The sequence below is a fragment of the Phacochoerus africanus genome, chromosome 2 (assembly GCF_016906955.1).
Source record: "Phacochoerus africanus isolate WHEZ1 chromosome 2, ROS_Pafr_v1, whole genome shotgun sequence".
NCBI lineage: Eukaryota > Metazoa > Chordata > Mammalia > Artiodactyla > Suidae > Phacochoerus > Phacochoerus africanus.
The window spans coordinates 223,521,751-223,535,999 of NC_062545.1; the positions used below are offsets into that span (position 1 = coordinate 223,521,751).

The window sequence follows — 14,249 nt, forward strand, 5'->3', positions numbered from 1 at the left end:
CCACTCCTACTGGTAGCATTGGCTTGGGGAGGGTACTACGGCACTGAGAGAGCCCCATGCCTGTGCAAGCAGTCAGGCTGGCTTGTGTTCTGAGGAGATGAATTAGGGAGGCTTTGCGACAGAATTGGAAATTTATGGCACTTTGAGATGACCTGGTCTAACAACGTCATTGACCAGAACTCAAAATCTCAGAGACATCCCAGGGCTGAAACATAGTCTTGAATCCAGACTCCAAATGCCCTAATAGCAAACCAGGTGATGCCTAAAGGGGTCCAGGAATCGACTTCAAAAAATGCATGACCTTCCTAACAGGGTATGAGAAGATGTCATGCTTATATTCTCTTGCCTACGTAGAGCATCTACCAACTTAATATTTTCCAAAGACCCTATGAGTTAGAGAAGTGGAAGAGCTAATTTTCTAAAGCAGCAGTCTGCACAGAGGAAAGGGAGGCATGCAAGCACTCCAGGGGGTAGACAAGATAATTCATATGAGTGCAGGAAGAAAATACCATAATTTACTTTGATTTATTTAGTTCATCCTTCAGAATTTCTCACTGATGTATGTATCATAATATATATAATATTTATTTTATTATTTTATTAATTTAATTTAATTTAATTTTATCTGTTTAGGGCCACATCCATGGCATATGGAAGTTCTCAGGCTGGGGGCTGAATCTGAGCTGTAGCTGCCGGCCTATACCACAGCCACAGCACCAGGGGATCTAAGCCACATCTGTGATCTACACTGCAGCTCACAGCAATGCCAAATTCTTAACCCACTGAGTGAGGCCAGGAATCAAACCCACATCCTCATGGATACTAGTCGGGTTCTTAGCCTGCTGAGCCACAATGGGAACTCCAATATATATAACATTTAATATGCAAGTACAAAGTTAATACACACATATTCAAGATGTGTGACTTTTTAAAGAAAAACACACAATCAAAAAGTTTGGAAACAAATGCTTTGAAGCAAAAGTGGCTCATGAGATGAATCCAAATTGCAAGACATGCTCTGTTTGAATTGTGTAGTATTTAAAAAGGAAATGAGAAAATATTTAAGAAGTCAGGAAATTATGTACAAAAATCTGGATTTCTAGCTTCTCTTAAAAAAAAAAATCAGACAGTTGGGAGTTCCCTTTGTGGCTCAGTGGTTAACGAACCCGACTAGGATCCACGAGGATGTGGGTTTGATGCCTGGCCTTGCTCGGTGGGTTAAGGATCCAGTGTTGCCATGAGCTGTGGTGTAGGTTGCCGTTACGGCTTGGATCTCATGTTGCTATGGCTGTGGTGTAGGCCAGCGGCTATAGTTCCAGTTCGACCCCTGGCCTGGGAACCTGCATGTGTTGTGGGTACAGCCCTAAAAAGACCTAAAAAAAAAAAAAAAGGCTCTAATTTGTAGCATTTTCTGATTTCTGTATTGTAAATATTTCCACCATTCTACCATGGTCAATTTCAAACTGCCTATGTGACTGCACTGAATAAAGAGTCGAGAGAAGAAGTATACAATAAGTAGGCTCTCGTGAGTTAGAGAAGACTCCAGGGCACCACTGTCTTTCTCAGTTATTTATCTCGATGTAGGCCATTTTGCTCACTTACTTACCTGCACGCCTAGCCTCAGTGTGTGGCTTCCCTGCTGTAGAAGAGTGACTGTCACAGGTTTGACGTGAATAGAATCTGGGACAAGCTGACTCCAATCTCTGCTCCTTCTACTACCTCACGGCTCCCCACTGTTAGTGTGTTGGGGGTCCTCCCTGATTCAAGCTCTGATGATAAAGACACGGTCTGTGTCCGAAAGGTGAGACAAACCTCAATGGACTGGTTGGAGCGCTGATACTTACTTCAGGGTCAGCAACTTGACCAATATTCTGTTGCCCAGGTGTTCCTTAGGACATTCTGGTACTGGACGTATTTCCACAGCATCCTCCTGTTATTAATCACATTAGAAGAGAAATGAGTTGCGAATTTCCATGAAAAGTTCCAGGTGAAGTTAACCCAGGGAAGGGAAGGCTACTATTCCCCCATGCAAAACAATTTGCATTCGCTATATTTCTAACTGCAGAATAACACTTTGACTTTTCCAAGAGAGTTTATTATCCAACCCCCCTCCCCCAGCCCCCGATTCAAAGTCAGCATTTATAGCAAACATTTTCTCCTTTCAGAAAGCCACACATTGAAGACAAAGAGACTGAGGGAGGAAGGAAGGAAATGTGAACATGTATAGGGCTTAGTAACATCCACCAGATGGCATTGCAAAATCTTACACCTATTGTTGGCTATTTATTTATTTATTTATCAGGCTCTAAGTACACAGTCAGAATATTTCTTCTGCCAAGGGCTTTACTAGTAAGTATGTGCACTTTAGACTTGAGAGCCGAGTCAAAACAGACTATTAAGGCTATAAACCATTAATACTATAACACAATGTCTTTCACACTTGACTATTTTCTTAGATAAGAGAGATTGGGGATTGAATTTGCAGGTTCTAAATAGACATGTTCAGCTGGATCTTTGCTAAAGTTCTAGGTATAGAAGAGCTTAGTAATGACAAATTAGGAGATACGCCTATAAGCCTTACAGGGAAGTACCAAGTCTCTATTGTAACTTTTAACATTCAAATGTGACTTATCACAGTACCTGAATCTTATTCATGCATGCAAAGATCAACAGGGCAAGTTTTCCTGAGAACTTTAATTCCTGCTCTTGCAGGAGGCTAACCAAACTCTGAAGAGTAGCCTTCAGATCATAAGGGTCCAAAGAATATAGTCATGTTTAATTGTGTTTTCCTAAGCTATTAGTGATACCCCAAATATTCCACAGCAAGCAGAACACTTTCGCAAATAGCAATAAAAGTCACCTTCTTGGTACATCTGTGCTCAGTTTGATGGAATAGTACAAGTGGTAAAGTCATCACTAGCCTAACTTCTATTCCCCTTTGTGTTAAGCACTTGGCCATCCTCCTGTGGGGAATTGCTGGGCTTGTTTCAAAGGAGACACAGTTCTGGTGCCTACACTGAGCTGAAGGTCCTCAGAGCAAGCTGGAACTTTGAGGGTGATCTGAAAGGGAGGGGGCCCCTTATTGGAAAACAACCTCATCGTGAAGACACTCATGGGTTTCCAAGATTGCCTTTGGTCTGGATTCAAACCTTTGGGGTTCTTTTTAAAAAGCTTTCACTTGGAAAAATGTGGAGTTCCTGTTGTGGCGCAGTGGTTAACGAATCCAACTAGGAACCATGAGGTTGCGGGTTCGGTCCCTGCCCTTGCTCAGTGGGTTAACGATCCGGCGTTGCCGTGAGCTGTGGTGTAGGTTGCAGACGCGGCTCAGATCCCACATTGCTGTGGCTCTGGCGTAGGCCGGAGGCTGCAGCTCGGATTCGACCCCTAGCCTGGGAACCTCCATATGCCGTGGGAGCGGCCCAAGAAATAGCAAAAAGACAAAAGAAAAAAAAAAAGAAAAACGTAAACATATACAAAAGTAGAGAAAATAATGTAAAGAACTATTTTTATCAATCACCGATCTTCAACAATTTTGACTCATGGGCAACCTGGTTTCATTTATATTTCCACCTATTATCTCCTCCCCCTCAGTATTGAACTGCTTAAAAACAAGGCCCCAGATGTCATGTAATTTTATCTGTCAATATGTCAGTACAGATCTTTAAAAAATAAGGACTTTTAAAAACACATAACTGGAGTTCCTGTTGTGGCTCAGTGGTTAACGAACCCAACTAGGACCATGAGGATGCGGGTTGATTCCTGGCCTTGCTCAGTGGGTTAAGGATCCTGCATTGCTGTGTCTGTGGTATAGGCCAGCAGCTACAGCTCTGATTCAACCCCTAGCCTGGGAACCTCCATATGCCTTGTGTGGGGCCCTAAAAAAATAAATAAAAACACATAACTGAAATACCATTATTACCCCTAAAAAATTAACAATAATTTCCTATTGCCATGACATATATAGTCAGCTCCAAACTTCCCTAGCTGCCTCAAATTTTTTTACAGTTAATTTGTTAAAAAGGTTCCAAACAAGGCCTACTTATTCATGTATTTTCTAAGCCTCTGGCCTATAGGAATTTCTTGAGCTTTTACAGTTATCTGAAATAAGAACAAATTCCTAAAGAAGCAGAGGAGGAAAGGTGAAATTTTAGTGGATACATGTTGTCATTTCCCTGGGGGAGAGATAGATATTTATAATGGGGGGGATACGATGTTCTTCCATCAGCTGACCCAATGGATCCTGAGGCCAAATCTGCATTTGCCTACTTGTGATTTCATTAGGTGAGCCAATAAGTCAGCCCCCCTCCTGTTTTTAAATTTTCGTTTTTAGGGCTACACCTGCAGCATATCAAAGTTCCCAGGCTGGGGGTTGAATCAGAGCTGTAGCCACTGGCCTACACCACAGCCACAGCAATGCTGGGTCAGAGCCACTGCATCCTACACCACAGCTCATGGCAACGCCGGACACTTAACCCACTGAGCGAGACCAGGGATCATACCTGAGTCCTTATGGAGACTATGTGGAGTTCTTAATCTGATGACCCACAATGGGCATTCCCAAATCTTTTTTTTTTTTTTTTGGCTTAACTCATTTTTAATTGGGTTCCACTAGTTGCAACCAAAAGAGTCCTAATACAAACTCCTCTATGATTTGCAGTATACTGGTACCTTTTTTAGGGATCAGCACATAGGGTGACTTTTATAGAATCAGAGTGAATCAGGGAATGAATTTATCTTACAAAAGCTTGGTGGATAAGTCCTACTTTTGCCTCTCCTATTGATGCAGTCATAATTTGGATATAATAGTCCAGTTCTCTTTTAACTTTCCTCACCAGGAAATAAAGTAATAATATAAAATCATTTCATTAATATGTTGTCCAAAAAATTAGCATTTGTAATCAATTCACGGTAGGCCAGAAAGTTACCTTTTTTCTATAGGACTTTAGAGAAAGCACAAATTACAAGAACAAATGCAACCTCTGCCTTCAACATATTAAAGGGCTGGTATAGAAGCCCTCAAGCATTTAAAGTTACCAATTTCCAAATAACTTGTACACTAATTACAAAGTATTTCTCTCCACTCAGTAAGGCAGGCCCCATTAGGATCTCTGCTAGAGCATAACTTTCAGTCTCAAATGAGTTTCTGCATTGTTCAAAGACCACAAAACAAAATTCTTTCAATATAGTCTATGATTCATTCTTGCAATCAAAAATGAATACCCTCCCACTTAATCTCATGAAGGAGACTTTAATGAGCTAATGTCTCCCTGGAAGTACTCTCCTCATCCTTTAATTGTTCTCTCTCTTCTGCTGTCCATTTTGGGTCTTTATTACCCGTTGGCACCTCCATCATGGAAGTGGGAAGAAGAGGAAGACAAGTGGAGATCAAATCAGTCAGATTTAATGTTTCTTGACAAATGTGAGAAAATGTTTCAAAGCTGTGGACAGAAACTGAAAAAGTTTTAAGATGTGTCTGTTTATGTTATCTTCAGATTTAGATTATGTATGTTAATATACCAAGAGTCATACATAGATAAATTAACAGGCAAGCAAAATTTGCAATTAATGGGTTAGGTTGTCCCATTCCATAATTCAATTTCACTGTGGAATCTTGAACATATTATTTAACCTCTGACTCTTACTTTGCAATATGAAGGGTAGAGATGATAACACTACCCACATGACTCATATTAATTTTTAATCTGCCTCTTTCAGAAAAGGCTTTGAAACTCCCGATAATAAAAAAGGGTTTGAGGACATTCCAAATAAACACATGGGAAAACCAAGGTGGCTAGAAAATAAGGATGAGAAAAAAGAGAAAATTACCGATAAGTAAGCCATCAGATTTAGTGGAGGTGAACAGAAATTTGAGTAAAGAATTTTGGAGGGTTGATTCCGAGATGTGCACCATCTCTGAGTATAAAGATTTTCTCAGTGGGAGCACTGTTCCTCTTTGCTCGAAGGCTTGAGGGACGATTTCTTTTTGGCTCCTCATTGAGGCAAGTGCTGGATAATGAGTAGGTCAATGTCCTCAATAATATTTACACAGTGGACATATTGTATCTCGTGACTGCTATTTCCTTTATTGTCCTTTTTTGCTGATCAGTGGTAAGCTTGTTGAAGGGCAGGTCAGCAAACAGTTCACAGGGGTAGAGGTTTCACAAAGGATGAGAATGAGGCTCTCAGATGGTTTCGATCGATCCAAAGATCACATTTCAAACATCTATAGAGGCATGGATGGATAGCTGATCTGTTATGCAAAATTTCCCCAAATATTACTCCTTTGCAATTCGATTTTTAACAAAAATTGGACAACAAAGAGACTGTGGTGACCTGTTTCTGGCAAGACCAAGAAGTAGAGATATTCTGACATGTAAAGGGGAAGTCTGAGAGCCTCACATAAAGTATAAGGAGCCTAAACAGGCTTGAATAAGTCATGCCCTACTATCTGAAGTGCCCCAGGGAGGGCCCAAAGGGCCATAGGCAAAGCCCAAGTCAAACTGTTCTGGGTCAGCTCTAGAGACACACAGAGTGGACAATCAAGATCTGGGTATTCTCTGCATTGGGAGCATGGCTATGATTCTTTAAGACTGGAATATTTTCAAAGCAGGTCTCTCTGGTTGTTCAAAGAGACCATCAAAAAAAAAATCTTAAAGTAATAATGAACATCAAGGTTTAAGCAATACACATCTTAAAGGATTAGCTGCAAAACATACTTTGAAATAACCGAATGGTTAACTTGCTGAGTGGGATTACTGCATGGAAACCCTTGTCACGTTTTGAGGGTTGAATGAGATAGCATCGGTGAATGGTTTTTGTAAAGTGCTATGAAAATCCTAGTTGTTATTTCAAGAGCCTCATTTGCATGACTGATCAACAATTTGCTCTGCTGTTACATAGCTTTGCCTTAGTGAAAAGAACAGCTCAGGAATCAAACGACAAAGCATCCTGACACTGCTTATGGTAATGATGAACAATAACATTTTCCTGGAGACTGTGTCTTGACTAAAATTCTCTGGCATGGAGATGGCTGCACCCACCTCGTCCACTGATGGGTAAAGGGCAAAGAGCTCAGCCTGCCGATTGGTTCTCCGGGCCTCCTCATTCTGCTTTTCAAAGTCTTCGGCACTCACTTGCTGCAGGAGGTTTTCCAACCTCGGATCAGGCTGCAGGCTGCGAAGGTCAAAGTCGCAGGCAGTGATGGGGCCTTTCCCAGATACGTCGCACAGCACGTTTAAGTGGCGGGGGCCTGCCTGTGAGAAAAGACACATCTTTATGAGAAAATCTATGGGTCTATGATGAGAAATAAAGGGTCTGGATGTCTCAAGACCACTCCCGTGTGGGATTACAGAATCGGGCCTCAAGGAGTTTCCGACAAGAATCACATCATAGCTTCCTAGACTGTGTTTCCTTAGATTAAGTGTCTCCTTCCTGCCTGGAAGCAGGTAATTAATTACTCATCAGATGTAGATATACCCATTATTGAGGAAAAGTTGGAAAAAAAGTACTGTATTGCTATTAGTTTGGGGCATGCTCTTTTCTGGAGATTGGGAGCCAAGGCTCTTATGAACCATACCCATGTCTCATGCTCAAGCAGAACAGAACTGGAATAAGGTGTAAAAAAAGGAGACTGGGTGAGTTCCCTTCGTGGCTCAGTGGTTAACGAACATCAGTAGGAACCATGAGGCTGCGGGTTCAATTCCCGGCCTCGCTCAGTGGGTTGAGGATCCAGCATTGCCATGAGCTGTGGTGTAGGTTCCAGTTGTGGCTCAGATCCTGCATTGCTGTGGCTGTGGCTCTGGCTGTGGCCAGCAGCTGTAGCTCTGACTGGACCCCAAGCCTGGTAACCTCCACATGCCACAGGTGCAGCCTTGAAAAAAGCACAAAAAAGCACGCACGTGCACATGTGCACACACACACACACACACACACACACACACACACACACACACACACACACGAGACTGGACTGGGGAATAAAGGGACCTCAGCCTAATCTCAACTCCAGAGCCTGGCTTTCAAAATTGGAAAATAAGATGACCTGTGAGGAAACTTCCAACTTAAACTTTATATAAACTCCAAAGCTGAATTGTATGTTTCTGACGACAGAGTTGTGGGCATGGGAACACTTTGCTATAGAACTTTAGGAACAGTTATAGGAATAAGCACCAGGGGGGGAAAAGATTTTGCCATTCTAGCAGTATTCACTCAGCTGTAGTGTGTTTGGAAAAAACTCTCTTATTTCAGTCACAGAGTGAACGCTTAATTCCATTAAAAATGTCTTGGAAATTGGGAATGGAATATATATCTTAAGTCTTGGCAAAAAATATGCAACCACGATCAACAATATGTTGTAAGAATATAGATGGATTTATTGTGAACGTCTGTAAAATTTATGGTAAAATGTTATTCTCCAAGTTCTACTAAAGGACATTCTACTGTACAATATCTCTATATACATATCTTTGGTGACATCTGTCTACCTCATAAAAGTGCTACTCTCCTAGATCATAAATTTTACCTAAACTGAATGTGTTAGTGAGAATCAATATTAATACCTTCATTATAAATACTTTAGTTGATCTTAGAATTTATAAGATTCTTGGAAAAATGAATTGGATTTCACAAGACTCTAAAAGGATGTGTGTGTGTGTGTGTGTGTGTATACACATTGTATAAAATAGGATACCGATATCTGTATCTATCTCCAGCATTTATTCTAAGACAAATGAACAAGTGTGCAAAGGTGTGAATACAGGAGTATTTCTGGAACATTGTTTGTAATAACAAAAACAATAGAGACAACCTAAATGCCGTCCTCAAAAGAAAATCTGAGATTAAGAGATTTTGGAACTTTCATACAATGGAATGTTATGCAGCCTTTTTTTTTTTTTTTTTTTGATTTTTAGGGCTGTACCCGTGGGATATGGAAGTTCCCAGCCTAGGGGTCAAATAGGATCTACATCTTCCAGCCTACAGCACAGCCACAGCAATGTGGGACCTGAGCCACACCTGTGACCTACAGCACAGCTCATGGCTTAAGCCACTGAGCAAGGCCAGAGATTAATCCCAGTCCTCATGGATACTAGCTGGGTTTGTTACCACTGAGCCACAATGGGAATTCTAATTATATAGCCATTTTAAAAAAGAAGAAGAATGTATTGTCACTAGAACAGGAAGATAATCAGTGTATATTGTCCTGTTAATAAAAAGGAAGTTCTAAAATATTATATATGATCTGATCTAATTTTTAGGAAATATATATGTGCCACAGAGTCACATCACATCATACATTGCATTTAAATTCTGTAAAGTCAAGCACTTGGCCTCACAATTACATTCAATAAGGGGTATAGGAAAGGAAAATGTTGCTGGTCCAACCATCTCTCCATGAAGAGTATTAGTCTGATACTTAACGACACACACGTTTTGTATAACTTGGCCCTGAAATCCAGCCAATGACTTGAGTGCTCTGTTAGTGCGTGCTTTATGGGTGTGCTGGTCCTTCAGCTTTTGAACTCACCCTTTTATATTCTGCTCTGTGATCCTGGGTCTGAGACAGTAAATTGCATTTCTGCTTTGCTACTTCTTCCTTTAGGTTCTGCCAGTAGGGAGCACTCAAGGAAGGCTGGACGGCTGGAGCGGGGAGAAGGGACTGGCCCCCTCTTGGCCTACAGTTCCTCTCACTTCGGTGGTGGCAGCTGGTTCTAGCCTTCTGTTTCTTCTGGCACTTCTAGAACAACCCTCATCTTTCCTTTCTTGGAAGTACCAGCACCAGCCAGGCAATTTCTTCTCCCAGGAGTCTGAGTCCAGACTCCTGGCCCCTGTGAGGTCTTTCCTCTGATGATACCACTGGATAGGCTGTACCTTCTCCTCAGATTTTTGAGACCCAGCTCTGAGACCTGATAACTCCAAGCTCCTCCAAGGAGACCCATGGTTCTCAAACATGATCCCAGGACCAGCGGTAATGGCATCTCCTTGGAAATTCTAATTAGAAATGCAAATTCCCAAGCCCCACTCCTGATGCAGTGAGTCAGAAACTGTGGAGCAGGGCCCAGCATTCTGAGTTCAAACAAGCCCTTTTGCGGATTCTGATGAAGCTTGAGTTTGAGAACCACTTCCATAGACCTCAGCCCTAGGGTGGTGTGCTGTTTCTTGCAGTTACAATTTCTGTATGACTTCAGTTTTCTTTTTTGGTTCTCTCAATCCTCTAAAAATGAGTTTAATTCTCTATGTTAAATTTCTTCTATGGAAATATCTAGTGTTGCTTCTGTCTGACTGATACAAGGAACAATTTAGTTGATCCTCTACATGACGAAGACTGAATTTAGTCAAAATTTCCAAGGAAAATCCTACATATCTGTAGGATAGCATACAGATATCCCATGCCTCAGTAAGCCCATCGGAATTAGTGGCTAATTTGAAAAATTAGTAAGTCCACTGGAATTGGTGGCTAATTTGAAAAATAGGTATTATTTAAAACCTCTAGTCATATTCAGCCTAAGGAAATGCCTGCCTTATGAGGGCACCTGGAACCTGAAAAACTTATTTAGAAGTCCTATGCAAACCTGGATAAATTTCTTCCTCTATGTTTTATTTTTCTCACCTATAAAATGGATAGTTTGGAATACAGCATTGCTTTTAACATCTTTTTAAAATTGTGTTAAGTATATATGTAACATAAAATTTACCATCTTAACCAGTTTTTAGTGTACAGCTCAGTAGTGTTAAGTTCCTTCACATTCTTGGGCAACCAATCTCCAGAACTCTTTTCATTTTATAAAACTGAAACTCTATACTCCTTACTTTATTTTCTTGCCATGCTGATGGCATGTGGAAGTTCTCAAGCCAGGGATCGAGTTGGATCCTTAACCTGCTGAGCTACCAGGGAACTCCAATATACCCATTAAATAATAACTCTCCATTCCCATCTCTCCCCAGCCCCTAGCAACCACTGTTTTATTTTATGCATTGATGAATATGACTACTCTAGGTACCTCATATAAGTGAGATCATACAGTATTGGTTCTTTGGTAACTGGCTTATTTTGCTTATTAACATAACACCTTCAAGGTTTGTTCATGTTGTACCATGTATCAGAATTTCCCCCCCTTTAAGGCTGAATAATATTCCATTGTATGTGTTTGCCACACTTAGTTTATCCATTCATTTATCCACTGACACTTGGCTTTTTCCTCCTTTTGACTACTGTGAATAATGCTACTACAAACACAGCTATATAGGGCACTGATTTTTAAACTGTAACTGCTCTGTAATAGTAAGGATAAGAATAAAAGAATAACAATGGCAATAGTAGCCAATATTTATTGGGCATAAAGCCTGAGCTGGCATTGTCTTAAATGCTTTACAAATACTAACTCATTTACTACTCAAATAACTTCACAAGAGTTACCATCTTCGTCTTCCAGGGAAGGAAACTGAAGCCCAGAGAGTTGAGTTACCCTGTCTGAGGGTATAGAGTTAGAATACTGTAGAATCACAGAGAACCCAGGCAGTCTGCTTCAGTGTGAAGCTTTTTAATCATACTGCAGCCTGCCATAGGCTTGGGAGCACCTCTTGAGTCTCTGCAAGAATCATTAGGGTGATGGGTCCAATGCTCTCCCCCCATTAGAGCCCCTCCATTTTTCTCTATTTTAATTATTGGACCTCTGGGTTTTCAATTTGAATATCAATTTCTGTAGCTACAAATGAGTTTGAAAAAAAATATCACTGACTCAAACAGTAGAGTTCCTCCTACTCTAATATTCAGAGTCTAGCATTTTTATTAGTTAAAAAAAAAATTGACAGCATGCCATGCCAGAACAGTCCAGTAACCTGGTAACCGTGTTTGTTGATAGGAAATACCTGAGCCCTGGGTTCACTGCACTCCAAGGTTTCTGACTCAAACGTCTGTTTCTGAAGAGTCTTGTGAAAATCTTTTCGAGATCCAGTCTTTTTAAAGCCGCAAATCTCTGAACTTCCTTGGTTCCTTTTATTGTTGTTATTAAATGAGAGAAAGAGAGAGAGAGGCAAAATCATTAGAGTAAAAATAAAAGTAATGGCTTAAGTGCAGACATGGTGCTGAAAGATCTTGCAAAGAGAGGACCAATTGTAATTCTTCACATCTAATTATGCACCAGGCCTAATACAAGGCTCTGTTGTAATGAGACACAAACTTGCCTCCTGGCTGGCTCATTATTAAAGGCAGGAGTGGCCTGGGAAAATGCCACTTGAGAGGTGCGGTCATTTCAGCTGTGGGGCATTTGGCTCCAAGCTGAAGCTAAACTATGACCCTAGTGTAAGCGGCTGGAATAAATCTAGCAAAGTGCAGAAGCAGCAAATAATGGTTGTTTGGAGATAAAAATAGAGGAAAACATTTAATCTCCAAATCAATGCCCTTAGTAATGAATAAAAAAGGCCGGACATGGTTAAGAAAAAATAGAAATAAATGATTTATGTACTGAAAAATCTTTGCTACCATTCTCAATCACCACTCATGCAGGCCAGTAAAATTATGTTTTAAAAAATGTGTTGAGGAATTCCTGCCGTGGTTCAGTGGAAACAAATCCAACTAGGAGCCATGAGGTTGCAGGTTCAATCCCTGGCCTCGCCCAGTGGGTTAAGGATCCAGCATTGCTGTGAGCTGTGGTATTTAAGTCGCAGATGTGGTTTGGATCTGGCATTGCTGTGGCTGTGGTGTAGGCTGGCAGCTGTAGTTCTGATTGAACCCCTAGCCTGGGAACCTCCATATGCCGTGGGTGTGTCCCTAAAAGGCAAAAAAAAAGTGTTGAAAATGTTCTATGATATCACTTATATGTGGAATCTAAAAAAGTAATATAAATAAATCCATATACAAAACAGAAACAGACTCACAGACAGAGGAAACAAATTCATGGTTACCAAAGGGAAAGGTGGGTGGGGGATAAATTAGGAGTATAGAATTAACAAACTACTATACACAAAATAGATAAGCAACAAGGATTTATAGTATGGTACGGGGAACAATGTTCAATACATTGTAATAACCTATAACAGAAAATAATATGAAAACATACATATATATTTTTTTGAATCACCTTGCTATACACGTGAAACTTTGAAATAAATACATTATTGTAAATTAACTATACTTCAATTAAAAAAAAATGTGTTGCTATGGCAAGGGTTTAATATGATGTCTAGTACTGTCACTGAAGAAAAAAATTAGGCCATCACAAAAAAAGGCAACAGATATAAGTTGTCAAATAATAACTACAGAAACCAACGTGTGTATTCCCCATTTTCATGACTCAAAGGCTGCCTGGAAAACATGCTACAAAGTCAACCACGCAAACATGCTCCCGTTTGGTTTGATTTCCCACACCATTAAAAAACCACTGAACAAGCTGGTAAAGGGATGTGAAATGAGGTTAGGATTTATTAGGCAGATCAAATGGCAGACGGATAAAGCAGGAAATGTAGGAGAGCTACTAGCAGTGATCCAAATACAGTTTATAACTCTTTGGGAGGGTCGAGGTGTGGCACAGAGCAAGTATTCAATACTAAGAGAAAGAAGACAGAGGGAAAAAGATAACTGCACGATTCTATTTATATGACATTCTGGAAACGGAAAAGCTATAGAAACAGAAAAGAGATCCGTGGTTGCCAGGGTCTGGGTATGGAGAAGGGGGTTGAATGCAAAGAGGCATGGGAGAATTTGGGGGTGCGGGAACTCTTCTATATCTTGATTGTAGTAGGTAGTTATACCGCTGTATGCATTTGTCAAAACTCACAGAGCTGTAATCTAAAAAGAATGATAATTACCTCAAAATCAATGGATGGAAGTTTAGGACTGTGTCTGGCATTAATCAGGATAATGTCTACACTGAATACTCATTATTTTTTATTTAAAAATTTTTTTTCTGCAGTTTATTTTTTGTAGACAAGACTTTATCATCTCATTACTAGGCAAGAAGGATATTTTAGTTTGCTTCCTCTCCACGAGTATTTGCTCATGAACATAAAAACAAATGCACACAATTTAGCCCCAGATTCAAAATATGGTACAAAATTTTTAAAATCAATTTTAGAGTTCTAGAGTGTTGATTATTGTGAAAAAATGCTATTTACACATTTAATACTCCTTAAATGTAAGGTCTAATACTTTGCTATGGTTTATTATATTGTTTTATAGAATGGTGGTTTCTGTGGAGTGGGAATAAATGGATTCAAGTCCTGGCTCCACAGCTCACAAACTGTGTGACCTAAGG

General features: G+C 40.3%; 1 protein-coding gene across 4 annotated transcripts in view; it reads right to left on the reverse strand.

Annotated features, from left to right (window-relative positions):
- The window catches only part of DOCK8 (dedicator of cytokinesis 8), a 233,153-nt gene that overhangs the window by 130,877 nt on the left and 88,027 nt on the right, over positions 1–14,249 (reverse strand). For 2 of the 4 annotated variants that reach the window (XM_047767727.1, XM_047767728.1), the window contains 3 exons: positions 11,866–11,989; positions 7,041–7,253; positions 1,845–1,930 (listed from right to left, as the gene is read on the reverse strand). In XM_047767727.1, coding sequence (XP_047623683.1) covers positions 1,845–1,930; positions 7,041–7,253; positions 11,866–11,989 — 423 coding nt within the window. Of the gene's footprint in view, positions 1–1,844; positions 1,931–5,826; positions 6,628–7,040; positions 7,254–11,865; positions 11,990–14,249 lie in introns of those variants that run through there. The other 2 variants (XM_047767730.1, XM_047767729.1) reach the window with 2 other exon arrangements.